At 37.6% G+C, this 26,247-nt stretch overlaps 2 protein-coding genes across 3 annotated transcripts; both read right to left on the bottom strand.

Annotated features, from left to right (window-relative positions):
* Positions 1 to 1,428: 1,428 nt before the first annotated feature.
* Positions 1,429 to 8,281, bottom strand: LOC109082773. 2 transcript variants are annotated; one of them, XM_042710952.1, is made up of 2 exons: positions 8,228 to 8,281; positions 1,429 to 8,142 (listed from the first exon to the last, which is right to left on the bottom strand). In XM_042710952.1, the coding sequence occupies exon 2, from the start codon at positions 7,958 to 7,960 to the stop codon at positions 1,790 to 1,792; it is 6,171 nt and encodes a 2,056-aa protein (XP_042566886.1). In that variant the 5' UTR covers positions 7,961 to 8,142; positions 8,228 to 8,281; the 3' UTR covers positions 1,429 to 1,789. The 2 variants fall into 2 exon arrangements, with proteins under 2 accessions (XP_042566886.1, XP_042566887.1); XM_042710953.1 differs by having other exon boundaries at positions 1,429 to 8,137.
* Positions 8,282 to 13,244: 4,963 nt separating this feature from the next.
* Positions 13,245 to 21,835, bottom strand: LOC109052424 (complement factor B-like). Its single transcript, XM_042710954.1, has 19 exons — positions 21,811 to 21,835; positions 18,932 to 19,012; positions 18,575 to 18,790; positions 18,281 to 18,466; positions 17,804 to 17,977; positions 17,559 to 17,654; positions 17,283 to 17,416; positions 16,772 to 16,922; positions 16,358 to 16,489; positions 16,057 to 16,149; positions 15,728 to 15,865; positions 15,360 to 15,454; positions 15,076 to 15,208; positions 14,848 to 14,986; positions 14,654 to 14,733; positions 14,409 to 14,518; positions 13,869 to 13,998; positions 13,674 to 13,723; positions 13,245 to 13,545 (listed from the first exon to the last, which is right to left on the bottom strand). Exons 1-19 carry the CDS (start codon positions 21,815 to 21,817, stop codon positions 13,375 to 13,377), a joined length of 2,316 nt encoding a protein of 771 aa, XP_042566888.1. The 5' UTR covers positions 21,818 to 21,835; the 3' UTR covers positions 13,245 to 13,374.
* Between the last annotated feature and the right edge of the window lie 4,412 nt (positions 21,836 to 26,247).

The following is a 26,247-nucleotide window of genomic DNA, read 5'->3' as shown; positions in this document are numbered from 1 at the left end:
GATCAATGTGTGCTACACTTCAGTGCTGCACGGAGACGCGGAGGGGAGAAAGGCATAAGAACTCAAGAGCTCAACATTTCTCGCCCCGTCCTGACCAGATATTTAGTTTTTTTATTTGTTTGAACAAGAAAGCTGTGCGCAAACAGAAACACACACATATATACATATATTAATTTATTAAAAAAAAAAAAAAAAAAAAAAACTCCCCAGAAAAAAGCAAAAGGGTCTTGCTGCAGACTTGCACTTGCACTCTCAGACTTGCATTCTCAGACTTGCACTCTCAGACACTTGCACTTCCGTTAGTGACATCACTTGCAGTCTTTATTTTATATTTTGTTCTATTTGTTTATTATTTTTTTGTTTGAATCTCTCAACATTTTACAACAGCAGCCAGGTGGTGAAGACAAGAAAAAAGAAACTAAATTACGAAGTCACTTGCAATCGCCACTTGCACTCTCAGCTACCTGTGACGTCACTTGCAATCAACAGAAATCGTGCATGTTGCCAGTGGAGACAAGACGCTGTGGTGATTAAACGATTAAAACTAATTTAGTACTATAACGTACAGGGTCCTGCAAGAAAAAAAAAACAAGACCCGCAAATCCGCAGCCACAAAACAGCAGAATATGAATGCAATGCGCAAAGTCATAAAGCATCACTCATTAAGCGTTTTCCTCCCGTAGAAAACATAAACACTTAATATGGCTTAATGTATTAAGATGCTATTCAAATATCAAATTCAATATAGTTTATTAATATAATGAATAATGTATAAAACATGGCAAAACATGCACAAAACATGGCATAATGTGGCATAATAATAGACTAAGATGATAAAGAAGAAACTCAATATGCTCCTCTTCATTATTAAAATATAAATAAACAATATGTACAGGCAACCAGGTGAGCCCAGAATAAATGCAACATGCAAAGTTTCGCATTAAGCGTTTTTTCATATAGAATAACTGTCTACAGCTCTTTTATTTCATTGTCTTTGTCCATTAAGCTACATTATGTGTTTTTTTTTTATAATGATTTTCCACGGGAGGAAATGAAACGGTTAACGAGAGACTTTGTGCATTGCGTTCATATTCTGCTGTTCTGTGGCCACGGATTTGCCGGTCTTGTCTTTTTCTTGCAGGACCCTGTACGTTATAGTACTAATTTAGTTTTAATCATTTAATCACCACCACAGCTTCTTGTCTCCATTGGCAACACACACGATTTCTGTCGATTGCAAGTGACGTCACAGGTAGCTGAAAGTGCAAGTGATGATTGCAAGTGACTTCGTAATTTTGTTTCTTTTTTCTTGTCTTCACCACCTGGCTACTGTTGTAAAATGATGAGAGATTCAAACAAAAAGTCATCAATAAATAGAACAAAATAAAAAAGACGGATGTTACTAGCGGATTTCACCAATGCCCAGTACATCATTCTTCCAACAGGTGTATCAGACTGGTTTCTGAACTTAAACAAGATAAACAAATAAAGTTAAACAATCAAAGGAATTACAAACAAAATCCAAACCATACAAAACAAACAGTAAACTTACATCTGTACACAGCCACAACACCATATGAAAGAATCCAGAGCAGTAAACAAGGAGTGAACTGATTGCTGCTCTAAAGCAACCCTTTTTAAAGGCCCTTAATTGGAGTCAGAATAGGGTGCAGCTGTCAACAGTGGGTGGAGCTACAATTACTATGTCATGAGTTTTTCAACAAGGCCGCCCCAAAATATGACATCATATTTTCAATTCTAGAAAATCACAATGACATGATACTCAAGACTAATCCTTAATAAAGGGTAAAGGAATAAGCCGGCTAACAGGACGAACATAAGATTTCCCTTTGATTTCTATCTCAGCAACTCTAACACGGGCGTCCTTGCCCAAGAAAGTCTTTAATACTTTACCAATGGGCCATAAAGCACGGGGGAGTCGAGGGTCCAAGATCATGACTACATCAGAATCTTTCAGGTTACCTTGATCTTGCTGCCATTTTTGGCGAATTTGTAGATTTGGCAGATAATTCCTAATAAAACTGGTCCAAAATTGATCCGCCAGAACCTGGCTATGTCTCCATCTTCTCTGAGATAAAATATTAGAATCTGCATAAATCACTTGGGGTAACGAAGCATCCCGCCGCCCCATCAGAAGCAAATTAGGAGTAACAGGATCCAAATCATCAGCACTAGAAGAGACATATCCTAAAGGTTTGGAATTCAATATTTCTTCAACCTCCACCAATACAGTTGTTAGAACCTCCTCAGTAACTACTTGACTTCCTAAAACAGATCGAAGTGCACCTTTGATGGATCGGATTTCCCTCTCCCACGTTCCTCCAAAATGTGGAGCATAAGGAGGATTATAGGTGAATTTGATCTGATGATTCGACAGCTTTTCTTGTAAGACTGGACTTAATTGGTCAAAGGCACTTTTCAGTTCACTTTCACCCCCATGAAAATTAGTTCCTTGATCACAGATCACTTCATAAGGTTGTCCTCTTCGAGCTACAAAACGACGGAGTGCCATTAAAAAACTATCAGTGTCAAGACTAGTCAGCAGTTCTAAATGAACACATCTAGTGGTCTGACATTTGAAAAGTAATCCCCATCGCTTCTCAGTCTTACGACCAGACTTGATCACAAATGGCCCAAAACAGTCCATTCCTGTGGACCAGAAGGGAGGTTTGAACAGATTGAGCTTAGATGGAGGAAGATCAGCCATCCTAGGAACTATTGGTTTTCCTTTCCATTTGGCACACTCCAGACACTTTCTTTGATATTTCTTCACAGCTTGTCTACCTTTTAAAATCCAGTAGTAGCGCCTAAGATGAGCATAAACTCTATCTACTCCAGGATGACCCAATTTGGCATCTACAGATGCAATCAAAAGTTGAACGATAGAGTTTCTTGAATCAAGAATAATTGGATGAATGGTATCAAAAGCCAGTTCTTGACTATGTCGAAGTCGCCCTCCTACTCTAATAACTTCAGCAATGGGATCGAACTCCGGTGCAAGATTGTACAATCGACTACTAGATGGAACACTTTTCCCAATTCGCAATGCACCATACTCCTCTGCAAAGTCTTTCCTCTGAGCCTGTCGCAACAGGAGAAGTTCAATCTGAGCCTTGTCCAGCAAAGAGTTAACTGCCACAGCTTCAACAAGCTCATTCCACGACTTGTATTGCTGAACATCAAGATTCACAAAGTTATCTTCAACATCAGTAAGGCCACAGAACAGAGTCTTCCTTAACTCTGTAGCATCAGAGTTTTCAATCATACCAGGGAATTTTGGCCACTGATCAGGGTCAGAATAAAGGAAAGAAGGGCCTCGAGTCCAATGATTAGGTTTGGTTAGATCAGTCAGATTCTTGCCCCTAGTGATATCATCAGCTGGATTGCTAGTAGTATTAACATAACGCCATTGATCAGGAGCAGAGTACTCTAAGATTTCAGTAATGCGGTTTGCAACAAATACTTTATAGCGGCAAGTCTCCGAACGAATCCAGTTGAGTACTGTCATCGAATCAGACCACAGTATTGTTTGTTGAATGAGCAGATCAAGTTCCCTCTGCAACAGATTTGCCAATTGAACCCCGGTGAGGGCAGCACACAATTCTAGACGAGGTATAGAAATTGACTTACGAGGTGCAACTCTGGATCGGGCCATCACAAAGGAGACTAGAACTTCACTCTCCTGATTGACAGTCCTTAAGTAGGCCACTGACCCATAAGCCAATTCTGAAGCATCACAAAATACGTGCAACTCCCTCCTAAGGGAATTTCCATCAAGATCAACAGGACCATACGTTCTTGGTAGTTCAATGGATGTGATAGCAGGAAGTTCACTCTCCCATGCTACCCAGGCCTTCTTAATACCTTCAGGTAGTGCAGGATCATCCCATTGTCTTCCTTTACTCCACATTTGTTGAAGCAGGACTTTGGCTCTAGTGGTAAAAGGTAGAAGGAACCCTATAGGGTCATATTGACTTGCAAGGACCCTATAAACATTGCGCAAGGTAAGAGAATCATAAGCAACAGGACGATGTTTGTAACCGAGGGTATCTCTGGCACAGTGCCAAATTAATCCCAGCATACCTTCACTAGGATCTGAACAGTCTTGACTTAACCAAAGTTCAGTGTGGGCGGACTTTGCGTCGCTGGGCAGATCCTCCACCACCTCTGAAACATTACTTGCCCACTGTCGAATTTCAAAGCCTCCATCTCTCAAATGGGTCCGTAACTTCCCAACCAACTCCTTTGCTGTCGGGATGTCCATAACACTTTGTAGACAGTTATCAACATAAAAAGCCTTGGTGATAGACTCCTTAACATCTTCACAATCCTCTGGTAGAGCTCTTACATGCTTTTGCAAAGCATAAACCGCACAGCAAGGGCTACAGGTACTTCCAAATGGCAAAACTTGCCATTCATAAACATCAGCTGGCTTATCCAGTCTCATGCTTCGCCACAGAAAACGCAGGAGAGGTTTATCAGAAGGCAACAGACAAACTTGATGAAACATGGACTTAATATCACCACTAATGGCCACAGGACGTTCCCTAAAACGAAGGAGTACACCTAATAAGGATGACCCTAAGGTCGGACCAGGCAGTAGATGAGCATTCAGTGATTCTCCTTTATACATATAGGAACAGTTAAACACTAATCGATTCTTTCCATTATGCTTTACGAGATGGTGAGGTACAAACCAGGACTCACTACTTTGAAAGGCTTCTTCATGACTCAACTTCCTCACATAACCAGAATCAACCAGTTTTTGAATCTCTCCTTCATAGATAAGGGCCTGCTCAGGATTTCGTGTCAGTTGGCGCTCTGTCCATCGGAGGGATGACATAACTGCCACTTTAGGAGCATTGAACAAGGGTGCATGCTTTGAACGAAGTAGAGGAGTGGCATATTTAGAGACACCATTCACAGTCTCTCTTGTCGTCAACCGGTTAAGACAATCTAGGGCATACTGGTCTTGTTTGGACCGTATAATGGTCTTTTCACACTTATAGGGAAACACGTCCACTTGCCATAACCGCTCTACATCCTGTTGGAGTTGAGAGGTAATGGAAACTCCAGAAAGAAACAGACACTGGGTTTCAGTCTCATTTGATTGAGCTGACGATACTGGACCTTGAAGAGCCCATCCCAATCTGGTATGAACTGCGGCTGGTCCCCCATGAGGGCTAAGACGAACCTTCTCCACTGGAGCTAGAAGATACGGATGATCAGCACCAATCAAAAGCATAGGCTGGACTTTATTAAATGTTTTCAGTGGAAGTCCCTTTAGATGGTTGAATCGTTTTAGAAGGCTAGAAATGGGATAGGATTGCTCAGGAAGGCCCAATCCCTGTGCAGTGAAAGCCCCTTGGATCTGATATTTCTTATGAGAATTTACTGGAGAAATTGTGAAGTTTACACTAGCTCCCCTCAGGACCTCTGTGTCTTGACGCACAGTTCTTAGCACCAATGATTCAGCTGTGCCCTTCAATCCAAGTTGCTGTGCTGCTAGAGGTAGAAGCATTGTCCTTTCAGAACCGTCATCTAAGATGGCATAAGTCTCCATACATCTACCATTATGGCTCAGCAGGACTTTAACTACTTTCAGTACAACTCTTGGGGAACAGCTTGGGCGACTAAGCAAGAAAACACCAGAGTCTGGCTTCTTCTGATTCACCTCATGTAGAATTCCCAGGTGTTTACCTTTACATATCGGACAACCTTTCTTCAGGTCACACCGAGAGGCCTGATGAGCCCTGCCACATCTCCAACAGCAATGATGCTCTTTAATCCATTTTCTCATATTCTCCAGATCAAGCAGGCTAAAAGCTTGGCATCTACTGAGGTGATGATCATCACTTTTACAGAATGGACATGGGAACCTCAGCAACTCCTTTCCCTCAAAACTGGAATTTTGGACGGGACTAAAAGAATCACTGATCTTTTCTACTGGAACACCACTTACTCCATGAAGAATAGTTGTAGTTGGTTGATACTGCTTTAGTTTCCTCCCTATCTGGTAATGGTCATTAGGTTTCTGCCGGACAACACCGACTTGTCCTACTATTGCTTGACAGTCTGCTTCCTCTTGCAGCCATGAAGAGAAATTCACCAAGTTATAGGCTTCTCCTGGTCGAGTGGCTCTACTATGCCGGATGTAATTAGCAACTTGTTCAGGGGGGAGTTTACTCAATAGTTTCTGTACATGAGAAGCACAGGCCAACTCTGCTGCTCCTTCACCTTCACCCCAAGACTGTAACATCCCCACCAAGGCACGAATACGAACTGCTAAGCTACTGAAAGCTTGTGAATCACCAGTTTTAATGGTTGGGAGGCCCATAGTCTCAGCAATTTCTCTCAAAACTAATTGATGTGGCTGACCATATTTCTGCTGGAGGGCTGCCCACGCTGCACTGAATGGCAGAGGATGGTTAGAATAAGCCAGAACTAAGTTGCGTGCTGAATCTAATTTTAAATGGTCTAGGAGAATATGGAATTTGTACTGCTCAGTCTCATCTGGGGGTAGTAAATGCTCCAGAGCCATCTTCAACATTATGAATTGTTTAGGATCCTCCTTATAAAGATATGGAAATGAAGGACCTTCAATTCGAGAAGATCTTGGATGATAGCTTACTTGGGCTCTTGGCTCATATCCTGTTTGAGAACTTGAAACAGGCTGTTGAACTAAAGACTGAGAAACACAAGGTATAGGATTATTCTCTTGTATCTCGTTACTTTGTTGTTGCACAATAGGTCTCACAAGAGGAGGTGAAGGTAAACTGGGCATAGCTAATGATAGTGAAGACTGAACATCTTGATTCCCCTGCTGGACACAATTGGTCATATTTCCACTTTGAGCTGTAATGGGTACAGATGGTGTAATCGTGCCAGATGCCAAATATGTAGAAGGAACAGGTAATTGACTAATAGGAGGTTCAGATCTAACCACCGAACTATGCAAAGCCTGCTGTGAAAATGGTGGATACTGAGATGACATAAAACCCTGGGAATCTTGTGCTTGTTGATGAACAGCATTCATAGGAACTGACAAATGGCTTGAATACAAAGGACCTGGTACTGGGGGCCAAAAACCAGGATAAACTGGGCCAAACAATGGTGGATTCATAGCCCAAGGAGGAATTGGTGGCTGCACTGCAGGTCTAGATGTTTGAGACTGTCCTGATAACTGATGATACGTATCAACCCAAGGGTTTAGAGCATACAAATTAGGGGCCATGAACTGACTTGCCGGATGCTGTGAACTTCCCATCAAAGTAGACAAATGAGGAGCATAAGGGCTTCGATCTGCAAGTAGTTGCCTTGACACTGGATGGCTAACAACATTCACATCAGTAGGGACTTGATTTACATGTGAAACATTCAAATCAGGAGCCAAATGGGATTGAGGAGTCAGCACCATAGAAGGAGGTGGAGGAAGAGAGGACGCTCTACTCACACATGGCGGTGACTTTAACTCGGAACCAACTTTCCCTTGATGTTGTTCCTGTAGATGAACTCTGAGTTCTTGAGCTAATGCTGCAGCTGAATCAGTCACCGTACAAGGGACGAGAGAATCCTTATCAGGTGAGGGCGGTGCAGATAAATTTTTGCTACCTTCTTCAGATGACCAAGAACTTCCTGAAGAACACATCCGATTCACTTTGGAATTTATCTGCTTCACACTTCGGCCTAATTCCATTACAAACTCCTTTAACTGCTTCATTTCCAGTAAGACAGGGTCACAAGGTTCAGAATGACTCTCTCTGGCATATTCAATACTGCTTTGGACTGGGGCTGAGGAAACTGACTGACTGGCTCGAGGAGGCTTCGAGGGCGGTAAGGTAGTCTCATAGTCCTCAAGATAGACTGGAGGCTTGGTCTGTCTTGAAGACTCTCGCCGAGGTGGTACATGGCATTGGTTAGTATGTTGCTCTTGGTCCATTGGAATCCTCAATTCCGGCTCGAAGGACCATGTAAAAGACTCTTAGGATATTACTTATTCGTAGGGGGAGCATCACAATGGGATGTCAGTTAAAACACCTTGAGACAACATCCATTTGCATGTTTATTTCACCAATGCCAGTACATCATTCTTCCAACAGGTGTATCAGACTGGTTTCTGAACTTAAACAAGATAAACAAATAAAGTTAAACAATCAAAGGAATTACAAACAAAATCCAAACCATACAAAACAAACAGTAAACTTACATCTGTACACAGCCACAACACCATATGAAAGAATCCAGAGCAGTAAAAGATGAGGAGTACCCTTGGCCTGTCCCATTTTTGCCTCCCTCCCACTGTTATGAGCTACTTTTTACTTTTACTTGAGTAGAATATTTTTGTACTCTTTTCACCTCTGATATACACTATGTACATAAATGTGCCAAAATGTATATAACCAGATATATAAAAAATGTAACGAGCAGAGAGTTTTTTAATTTAGTTTTCTTTCATGTCATCACATTGTTTAGAGCATAAGAAACAAATGGTAAAAAAAGATTTTTGAAAAATGATATTTTATTTATATGTTATAGTATGTCTTCTGTAGTGGACACTAGGACTCAGTTGTTTGATAAATAAAATTACATGAAATTATATGTATGGGCAAAAACAATGGGATTTTTTTTTTCAATTACCAATAACTTTTTGGGTTTCAGGACTTTTTAAAACCAAAATTTGTATAAAGATGATTCTCAACTATGTTATGAAAGATATAATGGAATGAATTGTACACCATTTTACTTTTTGCAATATGTGGGTAAAATGGCCATAAATTAATAATCCCATTCATTGCAATGTATCTATACACTGTATTTAATTTGCATATTAATGTGTTCTTGGAGCAACATTTAATGAAAAAAAGAAGTGTAATAATTGGAGTAATAATTGGCAACATGTTAATAATAATATCTAATATTTCATAGGAATATTGATGTATAATTTATTTCCAAATTCACTTGTTGTGTCTTCCAAAATGCCTGATAAACATGATTTATGTCCTGATGTCCTCTACGGTGGACATGTATGAAATCAATGCCCTGTTCTGTAACAGAAAGTCATTTTTTGATTTGAAACCCCATAACGTTTTGACATAATGTCTGAGATGTTGGTTTATGAAATACAGTTTGAAAAGTAGTCCGATTTTAATTATAATTACACAGATTTGAAAATTCTGTTGGCTAATTACAGGGCCTAATGTTAACCCAACTGATGGAAATAAATAATAACTGAACTTGTAACAGTTTTGTTGCAAAGCACAATATTATGGTGAAACTGTCCCCCGCGCCCCGCTCCCCTTTCCCCTTCTCACACAGCTTCTTTGCACGGCACCTTCTCAGCAAGTAGAGTGAAATGATAGATAGGCCTAATAGAAAACCGTTTCGCGGCGGCGCCGCAGAGGATTTTTTATTTTTTATTTTTTATTTTTTTAACTGCTCGTGCCGCCCCCCATGTATCATGAAAAAATGCCGCCCTGGGCGGCTGCCCATTTCGCCCGTGCCAAAAACCGCTACTGCTTGCTAGTACAGACTGTCCCACACAGGGGCGGACTTACCCATTAGGCAAAGGTAGGCGACTGCCTTGGGCCCCCAAAAGCCAAGGGCCCCCTAATGCTTTTCATATAGGAGATGCGCATTAAGCGCGGACACGAGAACGGTTGCTGTTTACGGTGTTTATGCACGACAATCGTCTGCGCGTCCGAGTTGAACGTGCTTCTTGTGTATCCAGCTTGTAGCAAAATAAAATTTTATGAATCTAAAACTGACTGCCGCACGAGCGCGAGGTCCCTCTTTCCCAGCGCGCGCACACTTCTCTCTCTGCGTTCAGCGCGCGGCTGAAAGGAGCTGCGCTTTCAGTTAAAACATTGACATGTTGCTTCTCTAATTTTACATATAAGTATAGCTGAAATCACAGCACAGCTATTGTCTTCGAGCTATTCTGTAGCCTATTTGATTTTTATCAGACGACGGCACGATTATATATTTTTGTGCAGATTAACTTCTCGGAAGGGAGAGCTGGTTAGTCTTAATGGGGTCGCGTTTCAGTCACTATTTCATATTCAGCCGTTGTCTGACAACAAACAGTCAAATGTATCAATGAAAACAGTTTTGAGAATTTAGCTGCATCAAAATACAGTATGTGGCACAGAGAGGCAAACAAATGTAATAATAAATAATAAATGTACATTTTGCATGTTCAGAAGTGAGCTGCCCTGTCATGCAAAAAATGCAAACAGGTTTGTGTAAAGCGCTCAGTGCAAAGAAAGAGAAGTAATAGGAAGCTAGTATTTCTGTTTTTTTTTTTTTTTTCATGTGTTTAATAGACATGAACAAGTTCTTTGAAAAACATCTGTGACCTATGAAACATGTCTACTCTTCATGCTCTGTTAACTGGTTTCACTAATAATAAACATTTATTGCATAAATTAATTTTTTGCATTACAAAAATGCCTTAAAAGAAAGTGTTACAGGGTGCATATTGACACAGAACAATGATTTTTAAGATATGTCAGAGCAAGATATTTTCAGTTGAGACAGCTCAAACATGCATTTTAGTCTGGGACTAGCTTAAGCCTTGTCTGTGAAACCATGGGGAAAATATTCATTTAAGGTACATTTAGAACCGATAAAAATGTGCAATTAAGTTGCGATTATTCACGAGTTAACTCATGACAATCATGCCATTAATTGTGATTATATATTTTAATTGATTGACAGCCCTAAGTTAAAATGACTAAAATAAAATGTAGGCTTACGCTGGTAACTCACATTTTCATTTTACCTGATAAAGTACCATTTATGAGCTGAGCTGTTTTGTTTAGAGCTGTTACCGGGGAAACCACTATATTTCTGACTCCAAAAGCATCTCCTACTGGCAGAGAATGAATGTGCATTTTCAATAATCCAGTCTGCAGTTTTTGTTCAGACCAATGCGAATATTCACTCACATAAATCTGTTATAAATAATATAATAATTTATACTTCTGACTCATCCCAGAAATATAAAGTTTCAGTTGTGAGGTTTATCATTTTATAATTTATTTTGTTTATGTTAAAACAAAAAAAACGGTAAATCAATTGCTATTTCGTGGTCTACCAACATGAATAATAAAAGTATCTGCTAAATGAATAAATGTAAATTAAAGAATCCCATTAGAACATGTACATAAAAAATGTAGAAACATTGGACACAACAATGTGGCACCATTGTGCAGCAGCAAGCATCACAACAAAAAAGGACCTCAAGGGTTGATCTAGGTAAATGTGTGTAAATGTAAAGGGCCCCATTCCTATATTTGCCTGGGGCCCCCAATTCACTAAATCCGCCCCTGGTCCCACATAGGGTTGCCACCCGTCCCTTAAAATACGGAATCATCCCGTATTTAAAGGTAAAATGATGCATCCCGTATCAAATCAATACCGGATCCGATTTGATTTTACAAATGCCAACACATAGTTGAATTAACAAATAAATATTTTGCACTGTTTATAATACTAATAGCAAATATAATAAAATAAATATCATACGAGGTGTTAGAGAAGCTCATTTGCGCGTGATTGCATTTTGGCATCTTTGTTATCATAGCAACGGAGTCTCCATAACGTGTGCCATTAAAGCCCTTTCATGCCAGTGCAGCATGCGGTAAACCTGCACCGTTTAAAGGTGCCATAGAATGCAAAAATCACTTTCATAAGGTGTTTGAACACAGTTTTGTGGCCGCGGTGTGTGAAAACAACCAGCCTATAATGGTAAAAATCCACCCACTCATTGTTTTATAATCCCAATAGATCATAAACAGTCTCTCTAAACTAGCAGTTCCAGAGTTCTCACTACTATGATGTCATACTCGGGGAAAGTCCCGCCCATTTGTGGCACTCTCTGCCCTATTAGCATATACACACCCCTGAGTGAGAAGCAGCGGTCCGCCCTTAATGTTTTCTTGCTGTAGCTGCTGGAGGTACAATCTCAGCGCCAAAGAGCCATTACAAGTGTCATATGTTGGGATGCACCAATGAATATAGGAGTCTCCATAGACTGCTGAGGACATGGTGGTTAAATTTCATTTTCGAAGGAAATGCTAACAAATGTGCTAACGAGGTCAGTTCAGCGCTGGAGCTGTGCAAAGATTGCTTCTGAAAGAGGGATCGATACCAATGCTTTGTGAGCAAACGTCCAGGCTCCAGACAAAGAAAGCATCACGTGTAATATTTTGTTTTCCAAAAGAGCTTCTTGGCTCTCTGTAAGGCTAATGTTTCTAAAGCTACCATTGTCTCTACCTGTTTTCACTAATGCTGCCTTCACGTGCTACCAGAATGATCATAAATAGTAATGTGGTAGTTAAAAATTGCACTTATAAGCAATGTGAGGTCAGTAACATGGTCACCACCAGTTAACATTAAACTGTAACACCAGTATGCCTGTGAGCATGGGCTCTTGAAGCTCCGCCCTATTCTGAAAAGGGAGGTGGGAGCATCAGCTCATCTTCATTTAAAGGGGACAAACACAAAAAACAGTGCGTTTTGGCTCATACCCTAAAAGTGGCAATTTCAACAACAAGCTATAAAAAATTATCTGTGGGGTATTTTGAGATAAAACTTCACATACACACTCTGGGGACATCAGAGAACAACTTAAAATATTGTATCCATGCCTTTAAAATATCTAGGAGCTCACATATGCCCTTTGAACACAAGGCAAGGCTCTCCAGATGTAGGGCTGAATGGGAAATTTATCAGTGGGTCTGTCCTGTATCTAATGATGAATGTGCAGTTTCATTCAGTTGCTAACGGTGGACTGTCTGACTTAAAGGGAAAGTTCACCCAAAAATGAAAATTTTGTCATCGTTTACAAACCCACAAGTTGTTCCAAAACCTTAATAATTTCTTTCTTCTGTTGAACATAAAAAAAGATACTTTGAAGAATGTGGGTAACCAAAGAGTTTCTGGTCCCCAATGAGTCCGATAGTATTTATTTATTTCTTTTATTTTTATTTTATTTTTTGAAGTTACTGAGGACCAGAAGCTGTTTGATTACCCACATTCTTCAAAGTATTTTTTTTGTGTGTTCTACAGAAGAAAGAACTTTATGCAGGTTTAGAATGGGTTTTGTGAATGGGTGTCCCGTATTTTGCCTTGCTGAAGGTGCCAACCCTAGTCCCGCACCAACATAGACATAACAAAGACATAACATTGAATGAGTAAAACATGAAAGACTGTTGATAATACATGTTTAACATTTTTATTATTTTTATCAAAGACCAGCTATTTGACTTTGACTGGTTGAATATATTCATCAGAAAAATAAACCAGTGTTTTATCATACTGCTGTCACACAGTTTCAGTCTGCTTAAGCATTCACAAGAATGTAAGAGGTTGTCCTATGCGATCTTTTTCTAGGTGTTCTTTAAGGAATGAGCGTATCTCTTCACTGAAAAGATTTGAATGGTAATCTCTGGAGTCTGCATCCGAAATGAAGCTCCTTTTTTCCTTGCAGACATCCTTCACTCCCCAGCTTACGACACCAACCTATCAAAGATTTTACAGACATCAAAAAATTTCAAAAAAGAATTCACTCTGTAATATGTAAAACATTATACATGAGATTTTACAGCCACATCATCAAAACTGTTTTCAAAAGGAAACAGAAATCTCACCTGAATCACTCGACCTTTTTTATTCACATAAGTGGCCCCACCTGAATCTCCTGTTACAAAATAACACAACACAAGAAACTATATAAGAATTGTATGAATTAATTTTAGATCTCTAATGATTAAAATGTTATCAATAAATACAGTAGATTAGAACCAAATACAAGCTGCCATCTCGATGGCAAATATCAAACATACCTTTGCAGGCAACGTCATCTGTTTTTGGTTCATTACCACCACTGCACAGAAAATTGTCTGTAACTACTTCCCTGGCATTTTTCACGTTGATTCCTTTTGCTTTTTTTGCGTCTTCAACACAAGCATCCCGCTAAAGAAAAAGTACACCAAGAAGTGTTCTTAGCTTAATGATAACTGAAATATGTTTTTTTTAATCCATAAAAGATTCACATAATGTTTTCTGATGAATAATACACCTATTTAATGTTGAATACCAAAACGATAATTCAAGGGCTAACAAATGGTTGTGCAGAAATTTATGACACTTTAAACGCCCCATGAAGTCAAAGGTAAAGTTTTGTTGCTTTATGCTGATTTTTTTTTTAAATTAATTCTAAATGTTGACAAAATTGGAGAATGCCTGAATTCAAGAACATTTGACTTTATAACACTATAAAGGAGGTCTGAAATGAATAGACAGCTTCTGCATTAATAAATCAACATATATTAAACTCTTAAAACTACACAGATTGAAAGATTAGAAATATGAAAAATCATTACATATTTTCCAAGCTTGATCATGATGTTTTTTATGTATTTTGGACTATTATCATTATCCATATCAGATGTGAAAGCAGCTTCCACAAGCTCGTTGTTCATTAGTATTTCCTCTGTAACAAATGCAAGGAGAAAAAAGTTTGACATTTTATGTTTGGTAAGTTTCATTGTATAAAAGCAATCCCGTTTAATATAATTTATGCTTCATAATTCTGATATGGTTCTTATATGTATACAGTATGCCTTACCATGTTTTCTGCAAGTCCCTTCACTTTCTGAAAGTTTCAGAGCTCCATTGGTTTCTTTAGTGCATGGGATGCAGATTGGTCTGTAGAGAAATACACATGATGTTATTTAATTAGTTTAGCTTTTTTCTTCTTCTTCTTTTTTCATATTTTTCTTACTAAAGTAACATCACATGTTGAAGATCTGCGCTCCTCACCGTAAATTAAAACTCATCTCAACAGCTTTTTCCAGCTGTATAAGAGCTACATCAAATTCGTAACATTCCTGTATTCCAATATGCTGTTTTGCTTTGGGTTTATATTTAGGATGAAGTGTGAAATTTTTCACTTTTACAACTGCAAAAGGAAATGTAAACATCTTTAATAAGGTTTACCCTGTGACACGTTTTACTACAGTCTGAAAATATGGACATATCATGACATACCCAGGTCTTTTTCCAGTTTAACTATTATCTTATCAGGTGTGTCTCCCTCTTTGAAGCAGTGAGCCGCTGTCAAGATGTAACTTGAGGAAACTAATGAACCCATGCAATTGGAACCTTTAGATGCAGAAGGATGCTACATGAAGAGCAGAGAAGACTGATGTTCAGATGGTTGGCATGGTTCAACTCTTTAGCCATAACATGCATGTTTCTTCTTCTTGTGGGAGAAAATGTTTCCTTTAACTTCATTGAGTTCTATTATAAAGTGATAAAAATGTTATGCTCACTTGAATATTAATCTGTGCCAACCAGGGAAATGCACGGCGTTTATTTTCCAAGCCTTCCCACACAATCCCACACAATCCTACACTGGTGCTCTCGTCTGTGTAAGGAAGCAGGTATAAAGAGTTAATAATAAAAACAGCAATTAACACTAAGTAAATTATATAGAATTATTATTAAGAGGTGTGGGGATGTGTGAATGTTTTTTATAAAAAATATTGTTTTTGTGAATATGTGAATGACAGTCATTTCTCTTTTGTGTTCCACAGAAAACATGAACAACATGAATTAAGTAATAATAGTGATTAAGTAATAATTAATTAATTAAATAATTACAGAAATTTCACTTTTGGGTGAAGTACAGATACAGTACCAATCATGTCGTCAAACATCTTCTGCACCTCTGTCAGGTCTTTAAGCTTAAAGAAGTATTTTTCTTGGTCCCTCTGTGACACTAAGCCATTTATGTCTTCTTGATTCACGTCATCTCCAACTCCAAATACATAAAGATCTGGAAAGAGAGGACACATCCATATCAATATGAAATCAATTATAAAGACTAAACTAATATGTGTATTTTTTGCTGTCCCTGATGATACTGCTTGTGAATGAAAAACATTTAAAAAAAAACAAAAAAAAAACACTTTCAGTTCAAACATTTTGAATTAAAATATAATTATGATTAATAAATTTCATGTTCACCAAGATTCTTCTCTCTGTTTGGATGATTTTTAGTCACAAGATGTTTGATCTGTTCCACTTTAGGTCTGGGATTCCCCCCCATGTTTGCCTGACCTATAAAGTAAGATGAAATTATAGTGAATATTTGTTCATTTTGAAAAGTTGATCTCAAAATTTATTCTAATTTGTAATACTGTGCATTGAGTATTTTATTAATATATTAATTTCTTTGTTCCGATAAAGAACTTAAGTGTGAAATATTTTTTAAGTACAGATACATATGAATATACTGAATTGTATGTAAATACTGAAAAGTCAATACCATCAGTGAACAGTATGACGATGTGTTGGGTCTCATTGAAGGTCGCTGCATTGTTGAGCTCCTCTAGTTTAATGCTCTCTAAAATGGCTGTATAGGCTTTGGCGATATTGGTACCTGTTTTTACACCTACACCTGTTTTTTCACACCAGAATATCACAGTCAGCAGGTTAATGAGAAACATTTTCTGATTGAAACAACTGACTAAATCTAAATTAAAATGAATCAAAATCAGAAAATAAAATGGGATTTTAAAAAAATAATGTAAGATTTTTTCATTTTTACTTTCACATTGGACAGCAATAAATAAATGCATTTTCCTCAATTTAGATTTAAAAGTACTATTTTTGCATAGTACATTACTCTGTAATAATAATCTCTAAGACTCAAAAAGAGACATTCAAACAGAATACATACGCTCATAATTGAAGTCGTCCAGATCTTTAAAAATATTCATTAGGTTTCTCGCATCTTCATTATTTTTGAAGTCCCTCATAGAGGTTATCCGCGTAACATCTGTAGCAAACATCAGGATCTCATAGTTTGGGGAGACCGGGTAATAACTAATTTTTGGGGAAAGAGCATTGAGAATTCAAAGTTGGAAGCAGGATCTGTTTGTTTTGTGAGAATGGTTATTGATTTATGTTTTGTTAATGTTTATATAGTGTGAAACAGAATTTTCAGATGCAGCAAGTATGCAGTGCATTGTGGGAGACTACGCCCTCCTGAAACACACTAATTCTGACAATATGAGTCTAAGTTAAGTTCACTCTTCATAGCATCTCAGTGTCACAATGTTTTTTTAGGAAAGGATGCACAACCTACATCAGTAGCCTAAATACAATGCTTTAATAAGTGGTCTTACAACTTCACTACAGTAACCTCTGGGGGTCGTGTGATCCCACAAACTATTTGACAGTTGACATACCTTGTCTATAAGCATTTTAATGGTGGTTTTTGCGTTTTCAAAATCCTTCTTATCTATGCTTTCAGATGCATCCACCGCAATGTAAATATCAAGTTTTCCACCCTGATTCATAGTTATTTTCTTCCCCTGCTGATCTAAAGAAAGAAGGAACACCGCATTTATGTTTAAATTACTGATGTGATTTTGTCTCTTCTTCTGAGCATGGCAATTAATAATGAAAATTTTAAAAAGGTGTGTGTGTGTGTATGATTATGCTTTAAGACACATAAAAATTACCTTCTTTTTCATACTGTTGAGAAACTGCTAGATTTGACTTAAGAGAACTGCTGAAAGCTTCTGATGCTTCCTCTGGGGTGTCATATGTGTAATGAGCTGTACAGTATTTACACAACAACAACATTATAGGTGCATTGTCCAGAAAAGCCATTTTTCATTAGCTAAATTTTACAACAATTTATTTTTGTTAAAACGTACTGCAAAGCACATGATTTTGGATTTTTCTATGTAACTGTTAGACTCACCGTAACATTGTGGCTCTGTTCCTGACCACTGGCCTCCATCCAGACACACTCGCACTTTGGAACCAATCAAGGTCATTGGACTCTGACAGCGGTACGTGACTTTGTCATCTATATTAAACATGTTCCCTGTTCGACTGCTACCCGGGGGAACACCAGGATCAGGACAGTGATCAGCTGTGAGACAGTAATAAACAGACAAATGGAAGAGGAGATCTGTGGACCTACATTTGAAAAACCCTGTTTTAGTCAGATGCATGGAGAGAAATTTCTGCTAAAACTTTGATGAACTCACATGACATCAGATAAAAACATAACAGAAGTACAAAGTAGTTTATTTTTAAGATGAACACAAGGACTCTGTTATATCAATTTTACTTAGGAGATATTACACCAGGGACTAAATTTCTCTTAAAATCAGTCTAGTACATGGAAAATTCTGTGTGCTTACATATTTAAAAATTTATAGCGATTACTCACAGTCACGTCCACAAACTGGTGTGCTTCCACTCCACTTCCCATTAGGCTTGCAAACACGGTCCGCTGAGCCACGAAATGTATAATCGGAATGACATGAATAGGTGGTTGTGTCATTTACATAGTACTTTTCTTTATATGGAATCACCTCTCCATTCTCGAAAACACAGGGATTTGGACATGTGATCTCTAGGATAAATGCATGAATAAATGCATACAGTTGAAGAGTATAATAAAAAGAAATAAGTCCAGCATTTATTCATGATATAATGACACAAATAATGCCTTGTTTCTTACTTTTGCACTCTGGGGTTTTTCTGGTTTTGATCTTTGAGGTCCAGTGTCCTTCTTGACACATACGTGACTGAACTGATGGGTAATATCCATTCGGACAGATGTATCTTAGAAGACTCCCATGTGAATAGCCTTTAGAAAGAACAAAGGTCCCTCCTTTAATGTTTAGATTCTCTTTGGGACATGAACTGTCTCGTTTGGACATGGAGGACGGAGCACCTGTAGTGGAAACAGACAGATTATTAGAGGAGGACATGAAAAATATGACAGAAGTAATTTTTGTCAATTGTTAATGTTTTATTTCCAAAATATTTAGTATGTATATTTCAGATTGCATTCTTAATAAGCAAAAAGACCTACCTGCAATAACTGGACATATCATTGCAAGTATTAACCATTTCAACCGCTGCTTACATTCCATGCTGTTTATTCCAAGTTGATCTGAGATTAAGAAGCAAATACTGAAGCAAATGGACAGGGGGACATTTTTATAGTCTGCAGGAGGATTTTATTTACATTCAGTGGTAAATGTTTAACTTCAAGTTAAATAAAGAAAATCAATTTCCCGGCACACACAGCAAAATAATTACAGTCCTCCATACACCATTATATATTTAATAATAAGAAAAGAAAAAAAAAAAAAAGATTTATGTTAAGACCTAAATGACTGCAATGGATTCTATTTGCATTTTTTCATTGAAATATAGATGTAGAAAACAGCAGAATTATTAGAGGAGTAGTGACACAAAATATTCTTAGGGTTAATAATTTAATATTGGGTCCAGAGAGCAACTCAAACTCAAGAATTTTATTACTATATCAAAACATTTACCCCCCTTTTTCAAAACATTCACCCCTAGGCCTGCTGCATGACAAATTTTTGCAAAAAGCTAATTTCCATTTTAATTTGTAATTAAAATCCTTTTTAAAAAGCTCATATAGAGATATAGGCAATAGACTCCTCTTTGGAACCAAACAATATATTTGTTATTGACTTAGCTGGTAATAATAAACACATGACCTATTTTCATGGCATCTGTTTTAAGTCTAGAATGCACACAATTCTTAAATAAATTCTTAAATAAATAAATAAATAAAGAGATTCTTGTTTCATCATGTTGAGTCATCTCAACGCAAAGTGAAACTGCTTAAGAAAAATAAACTTCATAAATATTTGGTCAGACAGAAATACAAAGATTTGGTTAAAGGGAGAAAAAGTACAATGACTGCATGTCATCTAGTGCATACAAAAACAATTAAACTGCAGCAAAAATGGAACACAAAAAATAGTCTTAAAGGGAAATTCCATCCTTTATACTGTCATGCCGTCCCATATGTCTATGACGACTTTATTTAGATGATCACAAACTAAGACTTTTTGGGAAAAAATAAATAATAAATAAATAATCCATCTCTCTGCATATAATGCAAGTGTACAGGACGTCCAAAGATGGTGCTTGTTTACATGTTTAACATTATCTTTTTTTTTGGGGGGGGTGTTTGAGGACTTGAGGTTCCTTTTACTGTTGTGATGCTCGCTGCTGCACAACTGTGTGCCATAGTTATATCCAATCTTTTAGATTTTTCATGTACATGTTATAAATAAAGGATTTCTTTAATGTTGTAGATCCCTTGTTTACATTTAAACCGGTTAAAATAGTATTACAGTAGGTTGGACACTAGGTGGTGCTTTGGGGTAATTTTCACTATGCAGCTGTCTACATAATGCAAGGCTGTCTAATTCTAAACTTTAAAATATCTAATTATTTTCTATTTATTTTAATAACACATTTAAATTAAACTGAAGGAAATTATACATTTACACGCTTAAGGGTTATTTCAACATGAAGTGTGTCTGTGTGAAAAGTGACATGCATGGTCCTTCTTGGGTCCTTCACAAAAACGACTGAGCGCTATTTAAAAAATTTAAATAGGCCCTGTATAATATGCACTGTTGCTTAGTTTTAAGTTATAGCTTCGGATACATGATATTTGTTCGGCCCTATGAAGTCCATTTTATTTTTTCCAAATTTGCCTAAGTTTTATTATTTCCAAATACTTACTGAGCTTTCCATTTAATTAAATTTTTCTGTATTCCATTTTAATGGTTTAATCAAAAACATATCTAATTAATTGAATTCATAAAAACAACTTCATTTATTCATTTGTTGACAATAACAGGGTCCTATGAAATTTTATTCTTATTTTTTATTTTTTTAGAAATTCTGTGTTGTGTATTTTCATTTTTCTGGTAATCAAATGAAGGCAAAAACATTAATCTATATATTTATTCCAATGAATTAAACAAACCCTTTAATCATTGTATATTCAAAGTGCTACACAAAATAATTTTACTGTGTGATGAGCAATGTCACAGAATTCATCAAATATTGAATGAATAAATCAAATGCAATACAGTACACTTCAGTCAAACCTCAATATGGACTAGTGTATGTGAATATTAATTGGCAAGAATACTATTAAGCTATTACAGACGACAACCACGAGCATTGCGCATGCTTCAATAACAAACTAGTGATGTGTAACTCTCCTGTTAAGCAACATCCTTATCAGGTGAATAGCATCAAACGTTCTGTAATGAAGACTGAGGTTGATTATTTGTTGAAGAATAACCTAGCCGAACCTAGCTATAGCCCGTGGAGTTCTCCTTGTTTACTAGTCCCAAAGTCCGATGGTAGGTTTCGTTTTTGCACAGATTACAGGAAAGTAAATTCTGTGACTGTAATAGATAGTTATCCGCTTCCTAGAATGGAAGATTGCATAGATAATTTGGGTTCTGCTAAATTTGTGACCAAACTGGACTTGCTCAGAGGATACTGGCAGGTACCGTTAATACCTCAAGCTGTGGAAATCTCAGCTTCTGTTACTCCAGATAACTTCTTACAATACCGGGTTATGGCTTTCGGGCTACGAAATGTCCCCGCAACTTTTCAACGCCTGTGTAATATGTTCGTGAGTGAAAGGAAGAAGATGGGGTCGGCTTGACTGCTGACGGTACTTTTATTGGCACAGTTCACTCTTTAACTGCTCGCGGTGTCAACAACACCAACATAAAACACAACTATCTCAATAACTTTTACTTTCTTGAGGTTTCTCCTTTTAGAATGGTTCATCCGTCAGCATTCCTTCTCTCTCTCTCAGACTTATATACTTTCTCCACGCCAATAACTGAAACAAGACACAGGTGTTGGTTATTTGCGTTTAACCCACTCACTCACCGTTCATCTCCTGACTCTCTCTCCTTTAATGACGAAGAGGCTGGGCTGGGTAATGATGCGGGTCTGTGAAGACGGTTCTCTCTTTTGCTAGAAGACCAGTCTGAGAGTCTGTTTTTGTTTGAGTTAAGGTTCTGTTCTCTTTGCAGTAGTTCCAGTGGTTTCGCTTGTTGTTGACTGACTTTTATGTGCATGTTGCACCTGTTTGATGTCATCTGATCATCTGTTGTGAAACTTCTGTTTAGTCACTGATGAGAGTTGTGCAAACTGTATTGGAGAGGTTGTGAGTAAGGTAAGCATGTCGAGACATACATTTACATCATGTAGGTTTCCATTACTTTATTAGACACATCAGGTTAGAGCGAGAGGTGCTTATTTTGTATGTTTTTGTTTGATTAGTTAGAGTAAGGTTAGCCATGGAGTCTTGTACGCTGAAGATATTTGTTTCTACATTTTCTGTTGATAGATAGTTTAGTTTGGTTAACCTTAGTTAGTGGGAGTTTTTGTTTAGTTTTTTTATTTTAGCATCTCTCTCGCTCCTTCCTCTCCTCTAACCTGCTCCCGTCTGTCATTCATTGATTGTACATATTGTAAATATTTACTTTACTACTTGTAAATATTTACTTTAAAATCTATGGGGGCATCCTCTTTCAAACACTTTAAAAGAACATTAAAACATTGGAAGTAAATTACTGATTTCTGGTGGCCGTTTTCTTCCCTTGTGCATTTCCTTCCCATCTTGATATTTACACACTTAAAAATTTGTATGTTATGTCTAATAATATTCCTAGATGAACCATAACTAACAAACTGGGGCATCTGCGCCGTTCATTCCATCACATTCCGTCACATTCCGCATTACACAGTAAATTTCCATTTTTATGAATGGATTCATATGGCCCTACTTTTGCTAAGAAGCACGTTCAACGCGGACGCACAGATGGTTGTCATGGTAATGAACTACACAGCCACCACTTGTTCGTCTGCACTGAACGCGCATCACGCATATAAAAAGCATTTTAGGGGGCCCTTGGCTTTTGGGGGCCCAAGGCGGTCGCCTACCTTTGCCTAATGGTTAAGTCCGCCTCTGGTCACGATCACCAGCTGGAGTGCCCTGGGCATCCACCAGAGGGCACTCTTCCCCACTCCATTGCCACCCCATCCTGGACTCCATTTCCCACAAAACTTTGCCGTTTTCCTATTTGCTGTTTGCCCCCTGCCTTGTTTGTTGTCATGGTTCCCCTTGTTAGTTCCTATGGTATTTAATTAGCCCCTCCCAGTTGTTTACCTTGTTATCCTGTTTGTCTCTCCCTATTTATACACTGTGTATTTCCCTGGGTCCTTACAAAGTCTTGTGTGTGTTATTGCTGCATTTCTAAGTGCTCTATTGTTTTTCTGTTCCATGGTCTTGACCACTGCCTGTTTTCTGGATTACCCTGTTTGCCTGAGTTTCCTGCCTAGTGTTTTGTGTTGGACTGTTTACCCTGTGTTTATGACCTCTTGTCTGTTTATTGGACTACGGCTTTGAATTACCCCTTAATAAATACTGCTTTTGGATCCTCAACCTGTAGTCTCTGAGCAGTTTGTAACAATGCCTCCTCAGACGTTTGAGCTTCCATGTTGAATGTGCATAAGATAAAATAAAACTGCAAAAATGTAACGAGTACATTTAAATTGTTGAAACATTTGTAAGGAGTTTTTTTTTTTTTTCTTCAGAAATGTAATCAAGTAAAAGTGCCTGTCAGTTTAAATTGTACTTCAATAAAGTACAAATACCCCAAAATAAAAAAGTACAGTTATCAAGAAAAATCACTCAAGTATTTTACACCCCAGACAGTGGGCTATGTTTTTAAGTTTACTAGTTTTAAGTGTTGACTAATATTTAAGATTCATTAATATTTATAAGATTCATATTTTGTATATGGCATTAAATATTATTAAAACGTGTCTTGTTTTCATGATAGCTGTTTCAACGCTGACAAAGATAAATGTGACCCTGGACCACAAAACCAGTCTTAAGTCGCTGGGGTATATTTGTAGCAATAGCCAAAAATACATTGTATGGGTCAAAATTATTGATTTTTATTTTATGCCAAAAATCATTAGGATGTTAAGTAAAGATCATGTTCCATGAAGACATTTTATAAATTTCCTACTGTAAATATATTAAAACTTAATTTTTGATCAGTAATATGAAATGCTAAGAACCTCATTTGGACAACTTTAAAGGCGATTTTCTCAATATTTAGATTTTTTGAACCCTCAGATTACAGGTATTCAAATAGTTGTATCTCGGCCAAATATTGTCCTATCATAACAAACCTTCTGGTCAAGGGTCACAAATACTAACACTGGAGAACACATGAGATTGAGGTCCCTGCCAAAGCAAAAGTGGGCGTTTCTGATGTTGTGGGTGTTTTCAAACTGATGGGTGCTTCTAAATGATGCAATGAAAATGAGCCCCCTTACCTAACCTCACCACTAAACCTACCGTCACTATGACGTGAGCCAATCAGGTAACATGGTCGAAAACACCCTGATCTGGTAACACCCACTACTGTCCTGCAGAGACATTATTGTCGTTCATCCCTCTGATGAAGCACATAGGCGGTATTATGAAGTGGCATCTGTCAACTGATGAAGGTGGGGTGGGCAGAGAAACCCGGGAATCTTTTGAAAATTGAAATACCGTGCTCTGCGTGTTGCTGCAGTTCAATTCAATTCAATTCAAGTTTATTTGTATAGCGCTTTTTACGATAGAAATCATTGCAAAGGAACTTTACAGAAAATTAAGTTTCTATAATATTTAGTAATAGCTTATCAGTGGTGACTGTCAGTTTATGTGTATACGGCAGAAATGTTCAGAAAAATCAATAAAAGACGTAAACAAACAGACGATTAACACTATTAACAGCAATTAAGCAATCAAACTTAGTGAAAAATGTGGTGGTTATGTATGTTGTCTGTGGTTTATATTATTATGTGTTATTCTGAGGGGCTGGCATATTCTCTTCTCAGGTGTTCTGGATCCAGACTGGAGCTTGTGTAAATCCTAGTTACCATGGGATGTAAGTCCCGTGGCAAAACAGAGAAACAAATAGAGACATAATAAGCGTAGCTGCTGTTCCAGCCAAGTAAAATTAATTAGTTTAACCCAAGCTAAAGAATAATAATGCGCATTTGATCAGATATAACTGCAGTCCAAAATTATGAAATGCATTATTTGAATGCTTGGCCAAAAAGGTGTGTTTTAATCTAGATTTAAACAGAGGAAGTGTGTTTGAACCCCGAACATTATCAGGAAGGCTATTCCAGAGTTTGGGAGCCAAATGCGAAAAAACTCTACCTCCTTTAGTGGACTTTGCTATCCTAGGTACTACCAAAAGTCCAGCGTTTTGTGAGCTTAGGGAGCGTGATGGATTGTAGCGTGGTAGAAGACTAGTTAGGTATGCAGGAGCTAAGCCATTAAGGGCCTTATAAGTAAGTAATAATATTTTGTAACTGATACGGAACTTAATAGGTAGCCATTGCAGAGACTGTAAAATTGGGGTAATATGATCATATTTTCTTGACCTGGTAAGGACTCTAGCAGTGCATATTGATGTTGAATATATGTGTATGACTACGACTCTGTGAGTATATTTTAATACACTGATTATTATATTCTTAAGAGAATTGAAATGAACATCGAGAATAATTATATATATAAGTTACAAGGTCTAATTACAAGGTTTGATTAATAAAAAATAATATAGTCTTAAAATGTTACTACATTTTTTAAGTGCAATCACTGAATCAGTATTATTTTTTTTGTGATCAATTTTTTATTTATTTTTATACATACAACAAACAAAAACAACAACAGACTTCCTCTATATAATCCAGTGCTTTAGAAAAAGAACACTGCCAAACATCAACAGCACCTGGCTCGGCCCGATCAATTCGTGCCGCTGTACATTAATGAGATATAAACTTGGCTTAACCATATAATCAGTTTGTAGTAACGAGGATAAAACAAAGTTTACATGTGTCCATAGATTATTAACAGTGTAAGGACAAAAGAAACTCAGATACTTTGATCTCCTGAGAAACAGACAATACAAACATACACGGGCATCTTCGAGACACCCCACAGAGTGGAGGTGCAGGAAACGCCTCTCTCTCATGCACTGGTAACGGGAGTGCCCTTTTCCAGGGTCTTCCATGTAAATTACCTTCTGTTCCCTTTGAGGTGTAAACTACCCCGGTCTGGGACCTGGGTTAATGCAAATTCCAATTGTTTGTCCATGCCTCCATTTGGTGGATGTTTTATCTTGGTTTTGTATTTAAAGGATTGCAGCAAAAGGATCAGGGCGATTGTGTAGCCAGAAAGCCCGTAATATGGTGTGTGTCTCTTCACTCCATATTATGTATTTTCGTGAAGTCAGGTATGCATCCTTT

The sequence above is a fragment of the Cyprinus carpio genome, chromosome A21, assembly GCF_018340385.1.
Source record: "Cyprinus carpio isolate SPL01 chromosome A21, ASM1834038v1, whole genome shotgun sequence".
Classification (NCBI taxonomy): Eukaryota; Metazoa; Chordata; class Actinopteri; order Cypriniformes; family Cyprinidae; genus Cyprinus; species Cyprinus carpio.
Note: the sequence above shows the minus strand (reverse complement) of the source record. Positions and strands in the feature narration are given on the sequence as shown.

Coding starts and splice junctions, on each gene's coding strand:
- LOC109052424 (XM_042710954.1), bottom strand. Junction 17,978..18,280: donor ACCAGTTTGTGGACGTGACT/GTGAGTAATCGC, acceptor ACTGTCTCACAG/CTGATCACTGTCCTGATCCT. Junction 15,209..15,359: donor TGGCACAGATTAATATTCAA/GTGAGCATAACA, acceptor CTCTTCATGTAG/CATCCTTCTGCATCTAAAGG.
- LOC109082773 (XM_042710952.1), bottom strand. CDS start 7,960: ATGGACCAAGAGCAACATACTAACCAATGCCATGTACCACCTCGGCGA.